The following is a 25,756-nucleotide window of genomic DNA, read 5'->3' on the forward strand; positions in this document are numbered from 1 at the left end:
TGGTGTGTGATGCAGTTACAGGAGTGACACTGTGGCCGGCCCTCCTGCTGCATTCACTGATCTTGCACTGACTGAGCGGAGAGCGGAGATGAGGCACCTACAGGAGCAGAGAGATGACAGGGACTTTGATAATTGGACTGTGAACATCGAGGTTTTTTAGCAGCTGAAAGTAGGATGAGCGCTGTAGATGAATGTCCGTTTGATTTATAGCAGCTAAACTCAGAGAGATGTTGCTCTCAGCCGAGTGTTATTGATTTAAAGGGAATTTATGCCGCGCTGATAACTCTCACTGTGCATTACTGTGTGGACAGGAAGCCAGCGTTAAACTGAATTTCTATGTCATATTGTCACCACGTTGGACAGTTTTGATCGATATCTGTAAACATGTGCTACTCTGAGCCAAGGTTTGAAATCTACAGAACAACACTGTTGGTGAGGAACTGATGTGCTGGTTTCAGGGAAAAGGGAACGATTACAGGAAGTTCTTTACTGTCTCTAAATCAGAAATGTCCAAAACCTTCACTGGAGATACTGTTCATTACGTCTTCCGGAGATTCATTCATTGTTTAAAGGTTCCCTGTTACACCGATGCACCAAGAAATGTGCCAGCAAAGGCAGGAAAGAAGAAGACCGCAAGCTAGTAAACATGGATGTTAACAATCGAGCGTTTAAAATACTTTTAGAAGAATGACTTTGCAAATGTTTGGAGAGTAATGCCTTCAGCATGTTTGTTAGACCTCAAGGAAACACAGCATTTAATTAGCTGAGTAACACTGAAGAAACACAAGAGAGCTTTACACATATGATGTACCGATGCACTACTATTTATTAGGGGGGAACATGATTGAGTGACATGTGTAGTTAACCTGACTCGGAACGTAGTTTGTTTGATTTTTATTTGTTTGTAAAGAACTTTCTGAGGTGTACAAAGCAAACAAAGATGATGTTTAGGGAGACGTTAGCAACCAGGGGACTGCCAGCCTCCACATTTATAAATCACTCTTGTTAGGTGAAGACTTCACATAAATATCTGTATATGGAACTCAGGTGAAGGTTAGACAAACTAAAACATGAGGTTAAGTTCAGGGGGAAACAGTGGCTGCGCTTTAAAACATAATGAAAGAAAAGGACAGCTCTGTGCTGTGACGTGTTCGCCACATGACAGTCAGACGCACTTCACACACATCCAACTCCACAATCAGCAGATGTGGAAACGATAAAGTTTACAACATGCAGCCTGAATATGTTTTGCAGTATTGGTAGAACCTCCTCAAATGATTATTCTTTTGTGACGAGACTTAAGAGTGAAAAAGCTTTCACACTGTCAACATAAGTATTTGAATATCATATCCTTTTATGAACGACATCTAGTCATTTCTTCCCCAAAGAACTCTACAAGGCAGAAAGCATTTACAATCTTTTATGTACTCTGGGCCTAATAAATGGATTTATTAACTGCAGATTACTCCTTTAGCCCCTGAGTGTGCTTTTGCTTCTCACTCTCATCTGATTGTAGCTGTTTCATAGATATGATAAAATAATAAACCAACAAAGCGTCTGAGCTCAGCTGAGCCACATATTTGACAGCATGCCCTCATTAACCGGACGAGTCCCAGTGACCTCAGATGAACTCCAACACGCTGCCGTGTGTGTGTGTGTGTGTGTGTGTGAGTGTGTGTGTTGTGTGTGTCGGCTGTCAGACATCTGTCACACTGATCCAAAAACCCTGCGCATATAAATCTATCAACGTTTAGTTTTTTATTGGCTCCTATTCTGAAAATACAAAGAGTACAATTCAGAGTTTGTGACACTGAAAGATTTCTGTATTGTTTTGTCAAGTTAGTTACTTTGCAGATTTCCACATTCCCATTTTCTTATACAAGTATTATTATACATTTAAAGCATGTGGCAGAATATAAAGTCATTAAATGAGCTCCATCTTTACCAGCTGCATCATTAAAGTTATGAACTCATTAATGCATTAAGCATTATAATACAGTAATATAATATAATATTCTGCATAGTGAGTACTATTACTTTTTGTACTTTAAGTATATTTTGATGCTGATACTTTTGTACTTTTTCTTAAAATGAGAATGCAGAACTTTTACTTGTGGCAGAGTTCTTTCTACATTGTGGTATTAATACTTTTTTAAAAGATCTGAGTACTTCTTCCACCCTTGCTTATTAGCCTAATGGCCTGCTGGCCTGATGATCAATGGAAGAGCATGTAATTAATGGGATTTCCCCCCCAAAGTGATTACATTAATCCTGATTGAATACAGTTTTTACTAACCAGATTATTTATTTATTGGCTCTGATCTTGTATTTGAGATGAGAAGAAATAAAAACTACTGGCTGATAAAGCTCCACATGACCTCTTTGAATATAAAATTGCAAGCTAAATATCAGCATCCATCGATCCACGCGTATTTATTATTCCAGAGGTCACTCCGGAACTTTTACTTCCCTGCTGAAATTCTGATGATCTGCCTTTTTGAGCCCACACACGTTATTTGTTGTTGTTTTTTTAAAGTGCTTAATTCACCAACTTTTTAATAAGGCTTCTCTCCTCTCTTTATTTGGCTGGCTTTGTGAATATTAGATTAATAGCAATTTAAAGGCGGCAGTTTTTTGAGCAGTCTTCTTTAATTAACACAGTTTACATGTTGACGGTTCTGATCAATGCGACGTGTGCTGGAGGTTCAGGTTTAGGTGGAGCTCGTTTCACAGCATGCTAGCAGCACAGAAGGTTAGACATCCTGCTAATGCCAAGCTGTCTTTTGAGTCTGACCATGTCCTTTACTGATTGGACAAGCACAGACATCATGTTCCTCTACAGGGACGCAATCAGTGATGAGCGTGTCTCTCCTCCATAATACATGTGCTTGTTTGCTGCATCTCTACCATCAAATTTAAGCAGTCGTGGGCTCATTATAAATTCAAGGATGAACCCTGAGCAAGACCTGTTTCCCTGGAGTGAAGCTGCTGGAGAGGGAGAAGGTGGTGAAAGCTCGCTGTCAGTCAAGTTATTACTAAACCTCCAACACACAGTCACAGGCACAGTCACAGGCCATCTCATGAAGAATACAGGAGCCCCAGACAGTGAATGAGGGCTGCAGTGGGACTCAACACGCTGCACATAAAGATGATGATGGCCTGGTGGTCTAGTGGTTCGGCTTCCAAATACAACACCAGATGGTGGTGAATTCAACACCAGGGCTGCCACCATTGTGCCCCTGAGCAAGATACTTAACCCTGAGCTGCTCCAGGGAGACTGTCCCTGTAGTTAGTTCACTGTAAGTCGTTCAGGATAAGAGCGTCTGATAAATGACCTGTAATGTAATGCATCTGGACCTCTTTGCATTTATATTTATTTATTTATCCGACTGACAGGGGCACCATACCGTTGTTTCCATGTGGAATATTTGAGGATATATAGAACATATGTACATTTGACAGTCAAATGAATTGCTGGAGATTAAATAATAATAATAATAATAATAATAATAATAATAATAATAATAATAATACGCTTTATTTATATAGCACCTCTCAAAGCACAGTTACAAAATGCTTTACATTAAAAACAGAACACATTTGAAACACAAAGAGCATTAAAATGAAGAAATATGTCATAAAACACAAATAAAATCACAGAGATGCAATTGAAATAAAGTGGTTTAAGAGACAGATCTGTGCAGTCTCCGGGAGCCCGGACTGCATCGATCACCTTTGTGTAAGAGTCTGGATCTTGGAACAACAAGGACTGATGCACCAGGATCTCCCGCTGTAGGAAGGAACAGAGGGAAATAAGATGTCTGATAAATAACTCGGGGCGAGGCTTCTCAGGCTTGGAAGTTATTAATACAAATCTTAAAATCAATTCTAAAAGCAACAGGCAGGCAGCGTAAAGAAGCCAGGATCAGTGAGATCATGTTTCCTAGTCCGAGCTAAAATCCGATCAGCAGTTTTGGATTAGAGGGATTCTCTTCTGATGCCAGAGATCAAAGAGTTACAGTAATCTAATCGACCAGTGATGAAGATGTGGATAACGCTTTATATCAAAAAGTATTTCAACATAAGTTGACAGTTTCATTTACAAGGGGTTACAATATTTATAAGGTCTTATACATCCGAACAATTCAGCATGAAAGTATGTATCAAAATAAATGTAAACAAATTTAAATAATAACAACAACACTGAAAACAACCAACGTAAAAACCACAAACGTATTAAAAATAAGACTAAACATGTGTTGTATATTACATTACATTATATATAAGTTCACCTTACATAGGCACACAGTCCGTCCAATATACAGAGAAGAATATCCATATTTTAAATTGATTTCATATCATATAGTTTTTTGTGATGAAGGATGTCCGTCACTGTCAAAGGCTTCATTTTCATTTCAGACATTTACAAATTTACAGACTCAATTCACATTTAATAAAATTAAATATTTTACCATTCAATGCTTCTGAGATATCTTTAATGATGTCACAGACATCATCATGCCAATTGTTTATTATTATTATTATTATTATTATTATTATTATTATTATTATTATATGTTTATTAGACTGATAGAAATCATTACACAAGCCCACAATGCATTCAAGACCAGTCAAATATTTTATTTAAGATATCTTACATTTTATTTCTCTTCTCTTACAAAAACTCTCAATACTGTGTTATATATTTAATTATTGAGCTTTAGATAGTAAGTTTGGTTATCGATTGTCTGTTGTATATTATATTTTCGTCACTCTTCTTTCCCCTTTTATTTGTTCAGTTTGTTAATTCATTAATTTATAAGAACGTCTAAAAAATGAAAGAAAAGGCATATCTGTTCTGGTTTGAGATAATAAGCCTTTGGTCGGAGTAGTGGACACTAAGTGAGTTAAATCATGACGGATATGATGTTTGTGGTTTTAAAATACAGAACTTGAGGTGGAATACAAAATAAGTCAAAGTGAACACATGAAAGTAGAAAAACTGAAGTTGAAAAATGTAATGAATCTTTTCAGGATTTCCATTTCCATCAATGTCAGTTTCTCTGTGTCTGTCCGTCGTGTCCAGGGGGACGACTGCTCCTTCAGCTGTCCTGCAGGCCTCTACGGGACCAACTGCACCTCCTCGTGCTCCTGCCACAACGAGATCTCCTGCTCGCACGTCGACGGCTCCTGCGTCTGCAGAGAAGGTTCTGTTCACTGATCCTCCGCTACACTGTTGGAGATCATTCACTTATGAATCCTAAACCTCTAATATCTTATAAAAGCAACGCCCCACAATAAATCATAATAGTGATTTAGAAGATCCTTTAGGCACTAACAACTCACAGACATCTCAAATGTGACGATGAACAAACATGCTGCTTACAGAACCACAGGTCAATATTTAACAGTGTATTGTCATTTCTTAGCTTATCATTATGTTTTGTTATGTAAAATCTTAATGTAAAGTCACTAGTACCTATATCTGTTAAGTGAAAGTAGCGTTGTAAAAAGTACAATATTTTTCCCTGACATGTAGTGGAGTAGAAACTCCAGACTGGCCGGAAAAATGGAGCCACCTTAACGATCTCCAGAACTTTTCCCGGTTTAATTTTTTGTTCTCCACTCTCAATATCAGCATCTTTAAATATTCATGCTCCACAGAGTCTCGTGGGGAACATGGGTAATTAAAGTGGAGAGACATCTGAGGCAGAGCGCAGGGCCAGGGGCCCGAGAGCTGGAACAAGTGGGTGTCTGTGTTCACCCTGTGAACCCTTACTTCCTTTTTCTTTCAGAGGGGGAAACTTAACGGGGGAAGTTGATTAAGGCTGATTTGAAAAGAGCTGTCAAATATGTGTTGTAGATTCATGTAGAGCAAACGTATAATAATCTACAGAGATCAGATACTGTAAGGACTCATGAGTCATGGGCCTGGGCTGCATAGGGAAAGGATATTTGACAATGTTTTCAAAGATGGAAAATCAGGACACCCACTCAAGCAGTCTTTTATTTATAATTTTATGGATCAATGTTTCAGCACATGTTGCCTTCTTTCAGGGAAAAAAAAGCCGGTAATAACTGAAATGAGATAAATACTGTATTAGAGAAGTGATCAAAACCGTGTAATTCATAGCCGACTGATGCATCAACATCAACATGTGCACAGTGTTCTTAGGGGCATTGTTACGCCTTTATTAGAAAGCAGACAGTCGAGAGATGACAGGAAATGAGGGGAAAGATATTGGGATTGATATGCAACAGATGTCCCCGACCGGATGTGAACCAGACGTTTCGATTAACGGTCTGCGCTTTAGCCCAGAGGCCACCGAGGTGCCACAGTATGTCCACAATTTAAAAACCAAAAAGTTCAAAATAGACATAAAATAATGTAGACATTTACATTAAAATAAAGATAAAAGACAACAAAACAACATCCAAGTTTAAGCTTACTCAAGTGTAACATTAACTTACCACTTGAACATTTATGAAATAGTTTAAATGTATTTATTTATGTTGATATTATTAAATTATAACACTTTGGAGTTTACGCTACTTAAAGTGCTTGTGGCAATAATCAAAGTATTATCTGCTCATACTTGATTTATTGGGGTGCATGTAGAGTAATTAATCATTTGAGTTTACTACAATATCTTCAAGGTTTTTCATGTCTTCTTGATAATTATAACAATGTATTTGCCAAGTGAATTTCTGAGATCTGGGAATGTAAAAACATTGCTAAAGGTTGTGTGTATACGCAGAGTTTCTTTGCACGTACACATTAATACTTTGTTTTGGGTACGTTCACTTTTAGTTCATTTTGACCCTCCAATAAAGTTGATTGTGTGACTGCTCGTGTTTCTAACCCTGTAAAACGTAGTAGCAATGTTACCGTGTTACCAGAACTTCCCAGCAATAACTTCATTGACTACTTTATCAGAACGGATGGAAATGATGGACAAAACTGTGAAAAACCAGAGTAACAAGATGCTTCACCACATGAAATGCAATAGACTCAAACAAAGTGCTTAAATTGTCCGTGTGATGGTCTTTGGACTGTGTCTCTGTCTCTGTCTCTGTCCAGGCTGGCAGGGTGTGGACTGTTCCATCCCGTGCTCCAGTGGGGCTTGGGGACTAAGCTGCAATCAGACATGTCAGTGTGCCAACGGGGCAGCCTGCGACCCCGTCAACGGGACCTGCACCTGCTCTCCGGGCTGGAGGGACGAGTACTGCGACATACCGTGTCCTGTAAGTGATCGTGGAAGTCATTGGTTATTTGGAGTAACACAAGCCGCAGCAAAGTTTTTGAAGAAAGGGTCCGAGTTTGTTTTGTGTCAAAGTGCATTTATGTCTGCTGTGTTCTGGCTGTTGCTAGGAGGGATCCTACGGGCTGGACTGCAGAGAGAGATGTGACTGTTTCAATGCTGATGGCTGTGATCCAGTGACCGGCTTCTGTCGCTGCCTTGCAGGTTGGACAGGTGAGTTATGCAGCCGCTGTTCAGAACTGATAAACACTGTGAGCGTCAGAGTTCAGGCTTCTGGAAAAAGGGAATAAAGGCCCAAATGCAGCCACAGACTCAAAGGGTGGGGCAGCTGTGGCCAGTGGCACAAAACACCTTAAGCTTTCTCCTTAAGTTTGACGCTTAAGGCTTAACTTCTTTTTAGCTGACGGACTTACTTAAGGGTGTTGCAAGAGATTTTAGAGTGGGACAATTCTACACTTTTAATGGAGAGTTGTTGGCTTGCACTCGCACTTGTGTTATCGTCTCACAAAGTTGGCCTATAGATATATAAATTGGTCAGAGGAGTAAAAGATTATACTTCTGGAGGAATACGATAGAAAAAAACAAATACTAAAAAGTTAATTTCATCCGCATATAACAGCAAACAGTGAACAGTGAACGTGGGAGGATGGTCGAACAAATCAAGAATCTATCGTGTACATTCAACTGCTCAATTGTTTCAGGATTCCTTAAGTATAAGAACTAGATAAACACTTGAATTAATATTTTAAGGAAAATGCTTAAGCCTGTTTTGTGCAACCAATATTTTTTTAAGTAAACCTTAACTCGGAGTTTAAGGACGATCCTAACTTAACATGTTTTGTGCGGCCAAGTGAACTACCAGAACTCTGGGAGAGAGAAGGGAAAAGAGTCTGAAGGAGGTGGGTCTGCCGATATATTCTCTATAATTGTAAAACTGATGGAGATTCATGCTTTACAAGAGTTCCCCATTGATGAAGCAGCTTTAAGACTTGGCTTTGCTCTCAGACATCTTGGGTTTTATGGGAGATGTTTGTTTTTTACATTAAATCAGCATCCTCCTCCTTTTACCCGTTAACTGTCAATCAGAAGAGTCGTGATGAGCAATGAAATGAAAGCTGATGTCTATGGAAAGGGTGTTTAATTCATTGCCAGAGGGAGAACTGGTAATGAATTGGCATTGGGAGGAATTTCAATATTTGGATGAATATCTAAGTTTAGATCAAAATGTTTAAGTAACTTAATACATTTGGTTTGCAGAAGTAAAGAAACATGAAGTGTGTTGTAGCTCTGTGTAATTACAGTTTAGGTCAGGGGTGTCCAAACCTTTTTCAAAGAGGGCCAGATTTGATAATGTGAAGAGGCCGGGGGCCAAAATTCCCTTCTGACATTTTTTTACTATAAAATGTACATACAAATGCACTGTTATATAACAATTTTCATTGTCACAATTATCTTTATTTCAAATGGCAATGTAACCAAATATAAGCCATATCCTCATTCATATCTGGAGAGTCAGATAACATTGAACGAACTATATGGAATACCTTATTAAACTTGCATGAAGTTGATAAATATCTCTACCTCATGTTCATTTTAAACAGGAGTTATAAGTAATGCAACGTTTTCTGTTATCATTAAAGTTTAAAACGTGGGCATTTTGCTCTTGTCTTTTACAAGATCATTCAGAAAGTACATAACATCAACAGTTAGAGCCACATCATATTCAAGAGTTTAATTAAATAAGTGCTATAAGTCCAAGTGCTTATATTAACTGTGCTTTTGGCTTTCCACTGTAAATAGTGATCGATGTTACCGTTCAAAACATTGAGAGTTTCAGACTGACCAGAAACCGGTAACTGACACTAATGAGAAGGCTGATGCTGACATCTGGATTCAGTCCACAGGTCTGGTTAGAGGGCAGTGGTTGAGATGCGTAAAAGGTCACGTGCTACGTTAATGTCGTCGTCAACTCCTCTTAATGGTGTGCCAATGTTACATTATACTATTTTAATTCTATTTCATACTATTTTAATTCTGCTATTTTTGTAATGGTACTTCAGACTCATTTACATCAACACTGTGATTATTGTACTGTAAATGCTCTTATTCTGTCTAATCTTGTACTAATTGTTATGTTTTTGCTGTGAAGCACTTTGGGCTGCAATTCTTGTATGAAAGGTGCTATACAAATAAAGCTTATTATTATTATTATTATTATTATTATTATTATTATATTAAAAAGATCAGGAGCTGTGCAGTGTCAGATGCATCTGGGCTTTCATCCCAGGCTAATAAAAATAATCAAAAGTCAGTCCCCTGTCCCACCACTGTCTCTGAATATCTGAGGATATGTCCTGAATTGTCCGTGCCACAGTGTTACGAGCCGGGCAAACATTAATACATTCTTGCTTCTTCTCAGGGCAAATGTTCTCCATCTCCATCACAACACAGTCTTTGATAAACGTGCCCTCTGTAAAAGGTTAGCTATGTTTAGCTATTAGCATGGCCACTGCGTAGCTTGCTTTGGGGATGTTTTCATTTGACTGGCCCGCGTGAAGAATCGCTGTTGTGATGCCAGAGCAGCATGGAGTTGCTTCACTTTGTCAGTACGGTCACTCCCTATTAGCTTGTCGTATGCGGCAGCATGTTTTTCCTGATACTGTCTCTTTACATTGAATTCCTTAAACAAGGCAACCGTCTCAAATTAGGAAAGAACACTTGCCTCGATTTTTAGTGAAGAAATATTGTAATTCCCATCGGTATCAACTTTCCTCTTTTTGTTTGCAGTTGCCATGGTAGCAATGAGCATGGAAGGGTTCACACGTAAGCCGTTACAGAGCCCGATAGCGTTTGCGCCTAAAACGCAGCATGTGTAAGGCCCGTTAGAGTGGTGCTGCCACCACGCGGTGAAAGGAGGAATTGCATTGTAAAGATTTATTCTGTTTGACAGCGCTAGCGGGCCATAAATAATACATCATAAGACCGAAGCTGCGGGCCGTATGAAATGTGACCCCGGGCCGTGATTGGCCCCGCGGGTCGGACTTTGGACATGCCTGGTTTAGGTGATAACTATAAATGATGAGATCAAAGTACTTTTCATTCAAATGTACCTACGTATACAAGCAAAAGGAAAAAACATCAAACAGCCCTTTGGGCTCCTTCAGCTGCAGGTGAGACAATGACACATGACACACGAAGTCCACTTTGAGAAACAGATAGAAAAGTTGAACTCTGGAAGATATCACAGAGTTGTTTGTAGTCCTCTGTTGTGACGACGGCCAGGTAAAATTGAAATTGCCTTTCGTGTTACAAATGACTCTACAGTACCTGGAAGGTTAATTTGCTCATACACACTACATTGCCTTAGGACGTGAAAATCTGAGCCAGGTTGAACCTTTCTTCTGCACTGCTGCCGCTGTGAGGCAGTCGTCTCATTGAAATGAATAAGTGGGCTATGCTGTTAAGTAGTGTCAAGATATTTCAGTCTCAACACTGCCTTAAGTTGGTATATCAAAATCAAACAGGTGTGTCCAGTTAATTAGCTAGTTTGGGCGGCTGTGGCTAAGGAGGTAGTGTGGTCGTCCACCGGTCGGAGGGTCGGTGCAGTCAGCATGTCGAAGTGTCCTTGGGGGCAAGGTACTGAACCCCAAATTGCTCCCGATGGCCAACGGTGTGTGAGTGTGAATGGTTATCACTACCGACGAGTTGATGTGCACCTTATATGGTAGCTTCTGACTGTATGAATGTGTATGAATGGGTGAATGACATGTGTTGTAAAGCGTTTTGAGTGATCGTAAAGATTGTAAAAGCAGTCCATTTACCGTTTAATAAAAAGGGCGAGGAAACCTGTATGACTTCTCTCTGTTTCATGCGGAGAGATACAGTTTGTCGTGCTGCCAATTTCCCTAGTGGCTGACTGTGGAACTGCAAGAACAACATTGAGAACATTTTGGCTTGGAGTATGCGCTTTGTGAGCAAGTTATGTTCAAATGAATATCCAGTTCTTGTTAACCCTTCACTTGACTGTTGCGCCCATTGTTTGGCAGACAGCACCATAAGGGCCGGTTGCATAGAACACCTTAAATTAGGATTTTCCAAGTCCAAATTAAAATTATACAAAACACACTTAAATCTTGTCCTTAAGGTTTCCTTATAATGTTCACTTAAGTATCCCTTAGAGTTAGTTAAACCAAAACATCGTAGCAACCAAAGTAAGGAAAACAACTAAGGTACGTCTGACTCAGCCCAAGAAGAGTGTTCAGCGCCCAGGATGGAAAGGATACGCTTAACAACGAGCGATTTGTTTCTACATAACCGCTGTAAAATCTTTCAGTGCAGTAAATGCCTTAATGTTTTTACTTAACTTACTTTAAGGGATTCTGTGCACCTTTAAGTAAGTCCCTCAACTAAGGAGAATGAAGCCCTTAAGTTTCATACTTAAAGATACAATTCAAGGTGTTTTGTGCGTCGTGCTACAGATTATTACTTCAACCATCCGACAAGCAGCTGCAGTATACTGGCAGCTTAAAAGATGATGGATGTTAAGGGGTTAATACACTTATAGGCCATAACTGTGCACTGTGCTAACACTATACAGTATATACTGTTTATAATCTAATGTTTATAGAGTTAGTATAAAAAACTAATCACAATAAAAACAGGAAATGTTAAATCAAACTGCAACAGTAGAAATCCTCTACGCATTTCACAACTTTTTTTTTCACAAAAAGAAAACAAAGTGTTTTGTGATGATTTAATGCTTCTTCCTCAATGAAGTCTCACAACTGTCAACAATTAGTTTTAATACTTTTTCAAGTGTGAGCACTTCCTTCCCTTTTCTTTTGAGGATTGCATTGTTTGGGTGATAGTGTCCATCAACTCCCCTCTTAAAATCCAAGAGCATTTAGTTTTTGCATACTGACATCCTTAAATATACTGAATTATGTCACAGTGGTATTCAAAACCCAGAACGAATTGGTATGAAATGTGGAATTGGGACACAGCAGTTGTTTATGAAGAGGAATTGGATAGTAAAAACAGTGGCTGAAACTCTTGCTGTACTGCAAAGTTTTAAATGTTCATTTGTTTTGTCTCTTCTTACATACATACATCGAGTTTTGTGAGCATTATGACCCAAATTGGGTCAGAAGTATTCATGTCATTTGTGTCAAGTCAGATATGTTTTTTGTTTCTTTCAGTGCTGCCGCCACTTAGGAGATGAATACTATAGGTGTTAGCTTTACACCCGCTCTGCTTTAAGTTTAGTGTGTAATGTAGCGCTACAAGGATTTATATTTGGCCTTCTTCTGCTTCATTTCCCCACCTTCTTATCCTTTGTTTTAACTTCACAGCCTAACGAATAGAGCTTCAGATATTCACCCACTTTGTGGCTCAGAGGTAGTTTATTAATTGAGTTATAATGGTGCCCCACTCTCATATTCTCTCATATTCTATGTCAAAGGAAGTTTCTAATGAGCTGCAGATATGCCAGGCTGCAGAGAGGAGGAGGGAGATATACTGTATTTGCACATACAATATTCTTACTCTTTCTATCTGTCTGCCCGCTCTGTGTCTGTTTCTTTATTTAGATGTGGTGCTAAGACTATTCCTGTGTGTGTGGCTGAGTGTAACTAAGAATTAATGTAATGTGAGCCTCTTGGGCGCTGCAGTCTCCAGACTGTCCCCTGTGAGCGCTGAGGGCTCTGATCCTTTCTGCAAGCCAGCTTTTGTGTAGACAGACTGCTGCCTCTCAGGACATGCACACACACACACGCAAGACTGATGAAAGAAGGAGACACTTCAGCAAATGATTAAAAGGCAAAAAGTCTCGGGCAGGTTTTTGCCTAAAATGTTTGTTAATGGAAACTTAGATTTATACATATCAAGTCAAGTCAATTTTATTTATATAGTCCAATATCATAAACACACATGTGCCTCAGGCGGCTGACGGTCTGTACAGCATAAGACACCTTCTTTCTTCAGACTCTCCATGCAGACAGGGATGCGCCACAAACAAGCCCTTTAACCGAGAAAAGAATTGTAAGAAACCTCAGGAAGAGCAACAGGACGGACAGAAGTGTAATAGATGTGGTGTGTAGAGAATAAACCAAAGCTAATGAAGTTACAACATGGACAATCCATATTACAAAAATGATACATATAATGTGAAACTATAGGACAACCTCCTCTCTAATATATATATATATGGGTTACAGTTCTTTAACTGTCACATTTAAGGGATTTAAACTTGAATTAGTCAAAACTTTATCAACTACATGACCACTACTTGAATTTCCATCCATTATGTTTTATTACCTAAGTATATTAGAACAAGACTAAGAGTCTGGGCTAATGCTAACGTCACCATGCTAACATGCTCATGATGGCCTTTAACCAGGCCATGTTTACAATGTTCACATCTTAGTTTAGCATGTAAGCATACACAACAAATGCATCACCACATTGGAATGTGTTATTATTATATATATTATATATCTGCTCAGTTAATCAAATGATGCAGTAATTCATACATTATTTCATAGATCCCTGCAGTACTTGACATCTTTTCCCTCCTGCCAGAACCTTCCATTTTTTTTAAAGAGTCATTTAGAGCTGTGTGTTTAAAGTATGACGATGGCAATATTCTATATTGTTCTTACAGTCAATCAATCTCACCCAAAACCAACGACATCTCTCAATACTGTCTGACTCCCTGTCTGCGGCTCGCAGCTCCAAGGCCATTAGTCCCTATTGAAGGTGTAAATCTTTAAAATATGTATAAACAAATATATAGTTTCATGTTTATAAAAAAGGCTTGATGATTTCCAGAAACAGCTAGTCATTGTAGTTTCTATCAAACGTTACTGAAGCAGAAGGAAATATTGGTTTTGTTGCAAATTGTCTGACACCACAAAGGGAATATCCGACAGCATAATAATCGGATACTAACTAACAATAGAGCTCCATGGCACAGGAGAAGAAGATGTATCACATTATACTTGTTAGTGGATGCATTCGCTGTTGGTTCAAGTCTTTCCATGGGATTTGTTGACAGCAAGAAAACTGGAATACCACCAGCAGTCTCCTTTAACAGCGAGAATAGAAGAATTTTCTCTTTTTCTCTCACATCTGTCACATCTTCTCTGTACGTCTCCTTCACCCTCTTTCCTTCAAGTTCAACTCTGAAACTCTGTGAGCAGCGTCGGGGAAGACAGTTTGACTTAAAAGTTGTATAGCTAAGAACAAAGCCTCTTGCTTTACCATTTTGTGTGTGTGTGTGTGTGTGTGTGTGTTTTCTGCAGGTGTCCATTGCGACAGTGTGTGTGTGGAGGGACGCTGGGGACCCAACTGCTCCTACAGCTGCACCTGTGAGAACGGAGGCTCCTGCTCCCCAGAGGACGGCACCTGTGTGTGCGCTCCTGGCTACCGCGGCACCAACTGCAGACGCAGTAAAAATACATTTTTACACACTCTCATTTCACCTCACACATACTGTGCTTTCGATACCGTAGATACAGTGCATTGGAGGAAGGAATCGTATAAAAAAGCAATATTACGAAAATTAAATTCCCTGTAAAAGCTCTCAGAAAGTAATAGCATTCAAATTAAGTTGAGCATCAAAGTGCTGTTTGTGAAGAACGGTGCCGGTCAGCCTGTACCAGCCACGTTCATGCCTCAATAATGAAAATCCCCAAAATTATGAAGTATATCATTTTCCTTCATTTGGATTGGTTGAAGGATTATATGCTCCTTTACACGTTGAGAAATAAATATTCATTTCTTCTTCTTATATGACGCCTAAATGCAATTTTGTGCAATGTAATGTGTCACTGAGCTGAAACAAGGATTTCCAGAGTTGGTTAGAACTTACAGCCAGATGAACAGTGGATCACTTTCACTTAATGCCAACAAACACGTTTTCTGTTTACATTCATGCACCAAAACATATTTTATGTCCTGTATGTTTTGTTAATCTAAAAGAATGTGTTGAATGCATTTCCTCCCTCATAAAACATTCCAAAGGTTTGATTGCTCCATTTTGTATCCCGTCACCCTCACATGTACAAGAACAAAACAAGGACCCACACGTAAAGCATTTGTCCCATAGTGCTGAAAATTGTCAGAAATTCCACAGAATACCTTTGAGCTCTCGTGTTGCATGTGAAATCTTAAGCTACAAAAAAAGTAATAAAAAAAAACGTACTGTAGTAAAAATACACTTTCCCTCTCAAAGGTTATGTAGAAAAAGTTCAAAGTGGAAAATAAATCTCAAAACTGTCATATCTAGCCAATATGCTAATTAGTTAGCATCAATACTTGGATTCATTAAGCTCCAGCATTAATGAATCTCTTATCAAACCTTGTATCACTCTTCGCTCTTTTTTATCAGGAAAGATAAATAGAAAAACATTCAGATAGCCGATAACAATTTTTAGCCGACTGTCGCTGGTTAAAATGACAGACATCACTTGTGGCAGATTAGATCGGCTGTAGCTAATTAACTTTAAATCTTTAATGGCCGCTTAATGTGCTCGCTGGTGTCTGTACTCAAACAAAGATGCTTTGTGAGTGAGAAGACACCTCACTCTGTAACAACACTTTTGACAGTGATGACTTTTCTCCAGAGAGCCGTCACTCACTCTCAGGTAAACTTTGACTCATATCAACATTTCAATCTGATCAGCTTCATACGTCAGGACTTTCAGTGTTTGGAGTAAGAAGCTGGTGAAGTACGGGAGGCCACAGCTCTGAGTGTGTCAGATGCATGCGATGAACATTTCATATATTCATGCTGCTCGTCCCATTTTCAGGTTGTAAACATTAATGTAACATGTAACAGAAGACATCTTTGAGTTTATTGTGAGTTTAACTATATATAAATAATTTGAAATTAGCCCCACATTTGCCAGCTGCAACATTAAAGTAATGCATCAATAATCATATCTCGTAATATCATTTATATATTTATATCGCTCTGAAATGGGCCCTTCTGCAAAGTCAGTGCTTTTACTTTTGGTACTTTAAGTATATTTTGATGCTGATACTTTTGTACTTTTACATAAGTAAATGTTGAATGAGTATTTCTACACTGTGGTCTTGCTTCTTTAGCTCGAGTAAAAGATCTGAGTATTTCTTCCAACGCTGACCAACTGGGATTCAAGAGGATTCAAAAATGCAATGTAGCTCCATCCCTACTACATCTGTGAACACCACGCAGGACATCACAAAGAGAAGCATCCTGCAGCTGCTTGGCATATTTCTCATCTCTATGTTATTTAGAAAATAACTTTGGTGGATAGTTCAGGAGAACTTCTTTGTTTCCAAATGAGCCGCTGTGTTTTTCTAGTCTGAACACACCAGTGAGCATGAGCGGCATCAGGTCTAACAAGGGTTTATTTTCAAATCTGAATAATGAGAAAACTGTAAATCATCTATTGTACAATTTGCTTAAAATATTGTCTGACGCTACCTGTAGCTTGCAGTGTGCCTTTCTGCTGATATGCTTCTATAAACACACACACACACACACACACACACACACACACACACACACACACACACCAGTTGTTTCCTCTGCTTCTCTCTGCATCAGAGTGATAAATGTAAGGGCTCTGGGTTCACAGTTTAGGCAATTATCTTAATTAGGAAAATCCTGTAGCGTGAGGAAGGAGGCAGACCAGATTGCACCAGCTTGTCTCACCACTTAGAGTAACATCAATTAAAACAAATTAAAGGCCATTGGAGGATCTATGGAGGAAGGAAAAACAAAGAAGATCTAACACTGCCAACAGGTCGGAGAAGAGACAGCGGCCAGGGAAACACTTTCATGGACACACTTTAGCATGCGTACACACATACACACACCAATATATAGGTATGGTGGACAATAATAAGCTTGCAGATGTGTGTGGTTTGAAAATAGGAGCTTAGATTGGGACTAAGTGGACCATGAAATCCATTATTAAAATGATCAGAGAACTAATCAGAGAACTAATCTAAGTTCCCTTTAGACTCTGAAATTGACTTTTCTCTCTGTCACATGCACAAACACACACACACACACACACACACACATCCTTGTAACAGTGGTGTGTGTGTGTGTTCTCTGCAGCATGTTCTCCTGGTTTCTACGGCCACCGTTGCAGCCAGTCGTGTCCTCAGTGTATCCACAGCGACGGGGCCTGCCACCATGTCTCCGGCCATTGTGAATGTCTCTCTGGCTTCTTCGGCTCCCTCTGTAATCAAGGTCAGTTGTAGTTTTACATCAGTGTTTTATCCCAAAAAGGACCTGCCGCCTTCTCTGTGTTTGTGTGTCTGCTTTAAGGCTGGAGTGTGGAACCCCGGGCAGTGAGAGTAATTACCATATGGGAGCAATCATAGCGGCGGAGCAGCAGTGAGGAGTACAGCGTTTCTGGAGAGGATGCTCCAGATAAAAAAAGAAAGTCAGCGTTCAGAGGAAGGATTAAAGTAAAAAAAAATGTGCATGTGTAGACTTGAAGTGGGCGCTCCTGTGGGCGGGGGAGATGTGGTGATCTCACCTGCAGGCGTGCGTGCGCCTGTGCCTGAAAGTCGCCACAGACAGCACAACTCCGGTATACTGCAGAAATACAGAGAGCTGTCCCTGGGAGCGACGGCTTTAATAGCATTGTGTGAGCTCGTTTGTCGGGGTTTGAATGAGAAGAACCAGAGATGTTCTGCCTTCTAGTTTGGGTCAAGCTCCAAGAAACACTGAATCTTGCATTTCCCATAATGCAATTTGATAGTGTCTTTCATTAGGCCGTCCCTGGTTTCAAAAGCTGGATGAAAGCTTTGGTGGATTGTGACCAACATACTTTTAGACTCCCTCAGTGTGACATGCAATGAGCCTCCATGATTGCCGTTTTCGTGCTGTATGTAAGCATATGCTCCGTACAGAGACTGTTCAATCCAAAAACTCCCAGGAAATTGCCGCAGGATTTATCTTTCATCTCATTTGATGCTGTTTTGTAATCACATTCCCTCAGACTCTCAAAGTTGTCACAGCCTTCAGGAGGAGCTCTGATTTCTAACCGACAGCCAGGTTATTAAGGAACCAGCCAGACAACAGCTGGTATACAATTTAACTTGCAGTCAGTCTCTTCACATCAGCATTAGCTCAATCTTTTTTTCGTAAACCTCGTACATCGCCAATTAACTTTAGGTTAGAATTGAAGCCCTGCACACAAAGACAAATCCCTTTATTAGAAATGTAGGTAATGAAAGAGAAATCTAAACCTTGAGCTCCTTTTAACAACTTCTCACACCTCTTCATTTTATCGGAATAATCTTTTTGTCCGTTCCTCCTGTACATCATTATTTCAGTATGCTTCAGCTCCTGCAGGTTAAACAGGTGTTAATTCTCCTATGAAGGCAGTTGGCCCAAGATTCGTTGCCAAGTCTAATTTTAAATCGAGGCGGTGGAGGAATGTGCTGTGAAATATTCATCATCATTAAACATGAAGACGGCCTTAGTCATGCCCTGTCCTACATTAGCCATTCTGCTGGCCGCTGCATCTTTGAGCAGGCACATAGATAACTGGCCGAGCCTTGATAAATCAGATGTCCGGCGCGGGGGGCTTTTAAGCGCCTGAAGAGTCGGTCCCGCTCCATCCCTGTCCTCTCGATGTGTGATACCCTTTTGTACAAGCTAATGATGTTATTGACTGGTAGAGTCTCAAAGGCTCTGTTGCATCTCTGAAGAAAACAACATTGTGTGTGTGTAAGAGTGAACTGAGGCAAAAGGGGGTTTCACCACTTTAATGAAAAGATCACATTTATGTGGAAACATTCCAAAATGTAAAATGTGCATAATAGATATAACACTATCACCTTCAGACAACCAGCACAGGATTCATTACTGATCATTTTCAAATAGTGGATTCTTTCGGTGGCTGTACCTGTAGCAATGCAAACTAACACCCTCAAACACATCAAGTAATGCTTTTATATCTGCGTGGAGCCACTAAGTGCTACCAGTTCAAACAATGAATGCTGACTTCTCTCTAAATTTCATTTGATATATGGTTCTGTGTTGTACCTTTCTTTGATTTACATGTCATTTCTTATTCCACTTATCTCCTTCCATTGTCCTTTATAGATATTTAATACGTTTCATTTTCTTAAATCTATATTAAGATGTAAATTGTTCCTGAAAATAAAATACAATGAGGTTGTTTCTGAACACAAACACATAAGATGTGGCTCCAGCTACAACATCTTTGCATAAAGTTTAAACAATTACACAATGCTGCTTCAGTCAGCACTGTAGGCTGATAATGTACTCTCAGACTCATGTGTACTCTCAGATACTCTCAGACTCATGTGTACTCTCAGACTCATGTGTACTCTCAGACTCATGTGTACTCTCAGACTCATGTGTACTCTCAGATACTCTCAGACTCATGTGTACTCTCAGACTCATGTGTACTCTCAGACTCATGTGTACTCTCAGACTCATGTGTACTCTCAGATACTCTCAGACTCATGTGTACTCTCAGACTCATGTGTACTCTCAGATACTCTCAGACTCATGTGTACTCTCAGACTCATGTGAACTCTCAGATACTCTCAGACTCATGTGTACTCTCAGATACTCTCAGACTCATGTGTACTCTCAGATACTCTCAGACTCGGATACTCTCAGACTCATGTGTACTCTCAGACTCATGTGAACTCTCAGATACTCTCAGACTCATGTGTACTCTCAGATACTCTCAGACTCGGATACTCTCAGACTCATGTGTACTCTCAGACTCATGTGTACTCTCAGATACTCTCAGACTCATGTGTACTCTCAGACTCATGTGTACTCTCAGATACTCTCAGACTCGGATACTCTCAGACTCATGTGTACTCTCAGATACTCTCAGACTCATGTGTACTCTCAGATACTCTCAGACTCGGATACTCTCAGACTCATGTGTACTCTCAGATACTCTCCGACTCATGTGTACTCTCAGACTCATGTGTACTCTCAGACTCATGTGTACTCTCAGATACTCTCCGACTCATGTGAACTCTCAGACTCGTGTACTCTCAGACTCATGTGTACTCTCAGATACTCTCCGACTCATATGTACTCTCAGACTCATGTGTACTCTCAGACTCATGTGTACTCTCAGATACTCTCAGACTCATGTGTACTCTCAGATACTCTCAGACTCGGATACTCTCAGACTCATGTGTACTCTCAGATACTCTCAGACTCATGTGTACTCTCAGATACTCTCAGACTCATGTGTACTCTCAGATACTCTCCGACTCATGTGAACTCTCAGACTCATGTGTACTCTCAGACTCATGTGTACTCTCAGATACTCTCCGACTCATGTGTACTCTCCGACTCATGTGTACTCTCAGATATTCTCAGACTCATGTGTACTCTCAGACTCATGTGTACTCTCAGACTCATGTGTACTCTCAGATACTCTCCGACTCATATGTACTCTCAGATATTCTCAGACTCATGTGTACTTTCAGATACTCTCAGACTCATGTGTACTCTCAGATACTCTCAGACTCATGTGTACTTTCAGATACTCTCAGACTCATGTGTACTCTCAGACTCATGTGTACTCTCAGACTCATGTGTACTCTCAGATACTCTCAGACTCATGTGTACTCTCAGACTCATGTGTACTCTCAGACTCATGTGTACTCTCAGATACTCTCAGACTCATGTGTACTCTCAGATACTCTCAGACTCATGTGTACTCTCAGATACTCTCAGACTCGGATACTCTCAGACTCATGTGTACTCTCAGATACTCTCAGACTCATGTGTACTCTCAGATACTCTCCGACTCATGTGAACTCTCAGATACTCTCAGACTGTGAAGTTACTTAGAGAGCTGGAGACCGTGCTCCAGGATGGCTCTCCATTCAGTCCAATGAAAGCAGCTCACTTGGCATATACACTGAAAACATTTCACATGTCTACAGTCCTTCGTCGGCCTGCATGAATGGCATGAAAATTATTTGCAATACTTTTTTACTTCAGACCTAACCTAACATTCATTCAACACAAAGAGTCATTTCAAAGGTTCTCTTATAACACTGCAGCCTTCTGTAATGACTGTGTATGGGCCGGTGGGTGTCACATGACCTGCTATTCCATCTGACCCCTCGTCACCAACAAGAAAAAGATCGGTATTTGTGTTGTTTGAACCTGAAAATGGAAATGGAATCCTCTTTTAAAGGCCACACATGTACACAGCACAGCACACAGAGTCAAATGTAGACTCTGCAATTCACACATCCTGGTATTAGGCGCAGTGGGCAGCGATTGTATCAGAGCCCAGGAGGTGAAATGGTGCCTCTCAAAGTACCGGTCCACACTCCATACTAGGTCTGTTCGGGGAGGTTATATTATCCAGATATACACCATAAAAAAAGCAAACATTAGAGGAAAGTCCAAACAATAAAGATACTTTGGTATGGTAGAATGGTAGAAAGTTCATTCTGCTTTATTTTCCTTTTAATCGTCTCGCGACCACTTAGATTGTCTTGCGCCCTTTGTGGCGTCCCAACCCTCGGGTTTTTCAGGCTTACCTCAACCTCCATCCCCTTCAGCTGCACTTTGTCCATTTCAGTTGTCCTTTGTCGGCCTCACGTTTACTGAAGCTTTTAGTTTAATGCAAAAGTAAATTGCTTATGTTTTTTTGCAGGAGAATGAATTACAAATGTAATTACAACCCCTTCAATAGATGTCTAGATATTTCACTCTGGACCAAAGTTTTGTACGTACTGAATGACATCAGCAGAGTGTGGCTAAAAAACTAATTATGTGCTCAGTTAACAGAGGATCATCGGGGAGCTGCCCAACAGTCCCTCTCCTGCTAATTATTTTTGCTAAATGTGGTTTTATTCATGTACACATATGTACGTGTATTCCTTTGATCCAAACTTTACAGACACTAGTCATACATTGGCTACTGTTACATAAGTGGAGGGACATCATTAAAGCTGATGATCTTTATTGCTCTGATATTCAGAGTAAAGAATCCCCTCCTGGGTTTTATTATTCTAGTGGAACTGGCCGGCTAATGGCTATTATAAACATAGACAGGCAGAACCTGTTAATGAAGACAATACATTTTGTGCAACAGGTGGAAAGTGGTAGTAAAATGCAAATGAGTGCAGAAGAGTAATGTAAAATAATAAATATCCTCATGTATGTATAATGTATCTCATCTAAACACATACACACATTCAGGAAACTGTAATGCGGCTGTAATAGTTAATGAAGATGAGTATAAGCGCACGCTGTATCTTGTAACGCAAACACTTCTTAACATTTAAAAGTTTGGTATCAGGAGGTCAGGTCAAGTTAAACGTCGGCTCAGTAATATTTCTAACTTTTCACACTTTAAGAATGTTTATAATGTGTCACGATTGGTCCTCAGCCTCTTTCTGTGCTTCCCACAGAGTTACAGTGTGGAGCTTCTGTATATTAACTTTTATAAGATACCTTTAACTTAATAAACTCACAAATTTCAGTCAAACCCAAACTCTACATTGATATATAACATGCAGTAGTAGCAGAATGTCTCATTTTAATTGGCAATAATCCCAAAACCCCAGAGCACACTGATGTATTGTCAGGCTTGGCTGTGTCTTAATATTTCAGTGTAATATATATGTAATATATCAGTGTAACTACATTTAGAGATCTGAATATAAAAAAGTAGAAGTATTACATCCTTAAGCAACAGGATGTGCATTTCCCTAAAATTATTAACTGGGAAACAAACTTCTTCCAGAACCTTTGTAGGAGCTCCGTCTGAGAAAACTCTCGCCCGCGTCCTGTTTTCTGCAGAGACGCTTATCACTTTAGAAACAATGAGCAGTGATGAGTAATTTCAGACTGTTTAATATAAGTAGGTATGTTTCAAAGCAGTTCGCAATCAGACGGCAAATTGAAAAAACTAATTTCTCATGGTACTGAATGATACATTGAAAGAGAAGGTCAGTAATTAAGGCTTCCTGTTGAATGAGTCTGGCACTTCTGAAAAGAGACATTTAGTTTTCTTTTAATATGTTCTCTCATTTATTCCTCCTAAAACATTTTATAACAGTTTTGTGCCCCTTCTTGTCCCTCCCACTTAATGATTTTTTTCTCATGACATTTTAAAATCCTATATTCTTCCCTCATTTACTGTTTAAAGTATTCCTAAAACACATTATCATGATAGCTTGAGACGGTTCTATTGATACTAAGTGTCTTCATTAATGGGGTGTTATGCAACATTAAAAGATATAATGTTTTCAAAAGACATTGAGATATACAGAGATAAGTAACAATCATAGTAGTGAAATACATGCTGAGCCTTTTACATTTCCTTCACTGACATTCAATGAGCCAAAGCTCAACCCACCCCGCACCAGGAAGTGATCCCACGCTGCCTATAGTGGAAGAATAACACAGGTGTTATAGCTGTCATTCAGTCCTTCACTTTCACTTTCAGGTAGTTACCTGGTGGACTGCCATGAAATTGTATGCAGACGTTCATGTTCCCTCGAGGTTAAATCCTACTGACTTTGTTGATCCTTTGACTTTTCCTATAGCGCCACCTTGAGGTTGATATTTGTAGTTCCACATGAAATGTCTTCACTACTAATGGATGTATTGCTATTACATTTGTTTGTACATGTTTCCCTTCAGGATGAATTTGAATAACTTTGGTGATACTCTAATATGTAAATTTTAATTGTGAATATGATAAACATATCTAAAAATCAGCACTTAAGCATATAGCAATAAGTACAGCATGGCAGAGCTGCGAGCGTGGCTGCGGACTCTCATCTTGCTCAACAGCAGAACCACTTCTTCACTTTTCATTCTTGTTCTATTATATTTCATGAGGGAAAAATGACATGAATGATTCATAATGTACCAGCCTGATGATATTTCTCTTCCTAATGACATATATTCTATGTCATCGTAATCATGAGATTTGTGTAAAATTTTAGCAGATCAACATAATTCACTATTTATCACCAGACTAGGAAGTCCTAGTTTGCATAATTGTCTGGAAATATTAGAACATGAATTTTGTTTTTTAGCTGACAACATTTTATTATACATAGAATATTGTTTGTTATTGTTTTTATTACTATTTTGTACTTCTATTCCACTACAATTCAGAGAGAAATATTGTACTTTCTTACTTTGCAGATTCAGATAAATAATACAAAATGTAATCAATAAATAAAGGATGATGTATTATTATAGGTTAAGATTGAACTGTATTGATCCTGGGAGGGAATCTCAAGCTACCCAGCAGTATATATAGAAACAAAACACCTTTACCAGCTGCAGCAAGTATTCAGTGAAATAATGTTTATTATTCTGAAATGGGCCATTTTGCATAATGAGTTATTTTACTTTTTGTGCTGTAAGTATAATTTGCTGCTAATGCTTCTGGACTTTTACCTCAGTGAGGTTTAGAAGGGACTTTTACTGTAGTGAAATATATGAGTACTTCCTATTCTCACAATAACTAACTGTGTGTGTGTGTGTGTGTGTGTGTGTGTGTGTGTGTGTGTGTGTCCACAGTGTGTCCCAGTGGAAAGTATGGTAAAGCCTGTGCTGAGGCGTGTTCGTGCACCAATAACGGCACTTGTTATCCCATCGACGGCTCCTGTCAGTGCTACCCCGGATGGATCAGCAAGGACTGCTCCAAACGTAAGACGCTACAAATTATCTCTCTTCCTCTTTCACACTCTCTTTTCTCCTTCTCACCTCAGAGCTTATCGACCGCTTGAGTTGATCACGAACCAGTCAGAGCCAAGTGGGGGAAAAACTAAAGGCAATCATTCCGTTGGCTCTGACATTAATTATCCATCTCACATTAGGCAGAGCTTCCACAATCACCAAATCACTTGTGAAGCTAATGAAGGCACGGACCGCACTGATCTCTGTTACAGCGAGAGACGGTTACAAAAGTCACACGTGTGTGCATTTGTTCATCTTCCGCTGTCTTTCTCTAACTATGTGTATGTGTGTTTTCATGCGTGTTATTGGCAGCGTGTGCTCAGGGATCATGGGGTCCAGACTGCATCCACACATGTAACTGTCACAACGGAGCCCAGTGCAGCGCCACAGACGGGGAGTGTAACTGCAGCGCTGGTTGGACGGGACTCTTCTGTACTCAGCGTACGCCTCACGCACACACACACACACACACACTCACACACACACACACACACACACACACACACACACACACACACACACACACACACACACACACACACACACACAACACACACACACACACTTTTAATAAGGGAAACAGTGACAGACTTTCTGGCTGATGATGCACTCTCACTTCTTGCAGTGGAGTCACAGAGGTCCCCTGCTTTGAATATCTCATACCTGCACCTCCATCTGGTGGCAAATAAAAAAAACTGCATGCCTAAAGACATTCATTCCTTTATCTCCTTAGATTCCTTCCTCCTCTTTTCCTTCATTG

The 25,756-nt window shown here is 39.7% G+C and overlaps 1 protein-coding gene across 4 annotated transcripts in view; it reads left to right on the forward strand.

Moving 5' to 3' along the window:
* The window catches only part of LOC115006445 (multiple epidermal growth factor-like domains protein 11), a 125,202-nt gene that overhangs the window by 88,716 nt on the left and 10,730 nt on the right, over positions 1-25,756 (forward strand). For all 4 annotated transcript variants that reach the window (XM_029428700.1, XM_029428702.1, XM_029428699.1 and 1 more), the window contains exons 12-18: positions 5,087-5,207; positions 7,082-7,245; positions 7,373-7,475; positions 14,564-14,710; positions 17,374-17,508; positions 24,838-24,966; positions 25,309-25,437. In XM_029428700.1, the coding sequence (XP_029284560.1) occupies positions 5,087-5,207; positions 7,082-7,245; positions 7,373-7,475; positions 14,564-14,710; positions 17,374-17,508; positions 24,838-24,966; positions 25,309-25,437 (928 nt within the window). The remainder of the gene's footprint in view (positions 1-5,086; positions 5,208-7,081; positions 7,246-7,372; positions 7,476-14,563; positions 14,711-17,373; positions 17,509-24,837; positions 24,967-25,308; positions 25,438-25,756) is intronic.

This window comes from Cottoperca gobio, chromosome 3 (genome assembly GCF_900634415.1).
Source record: "Cottoperca gobio chromosome 3, fCotGob3.1, whole genome shotgun sequence".
Taxonomy (NCBI): Eukaryota; Metazoa; Chordata; class Actinopteri; order Perciformes; family Bovichtidae; genus Cottoperca; species Cottoperca gobio.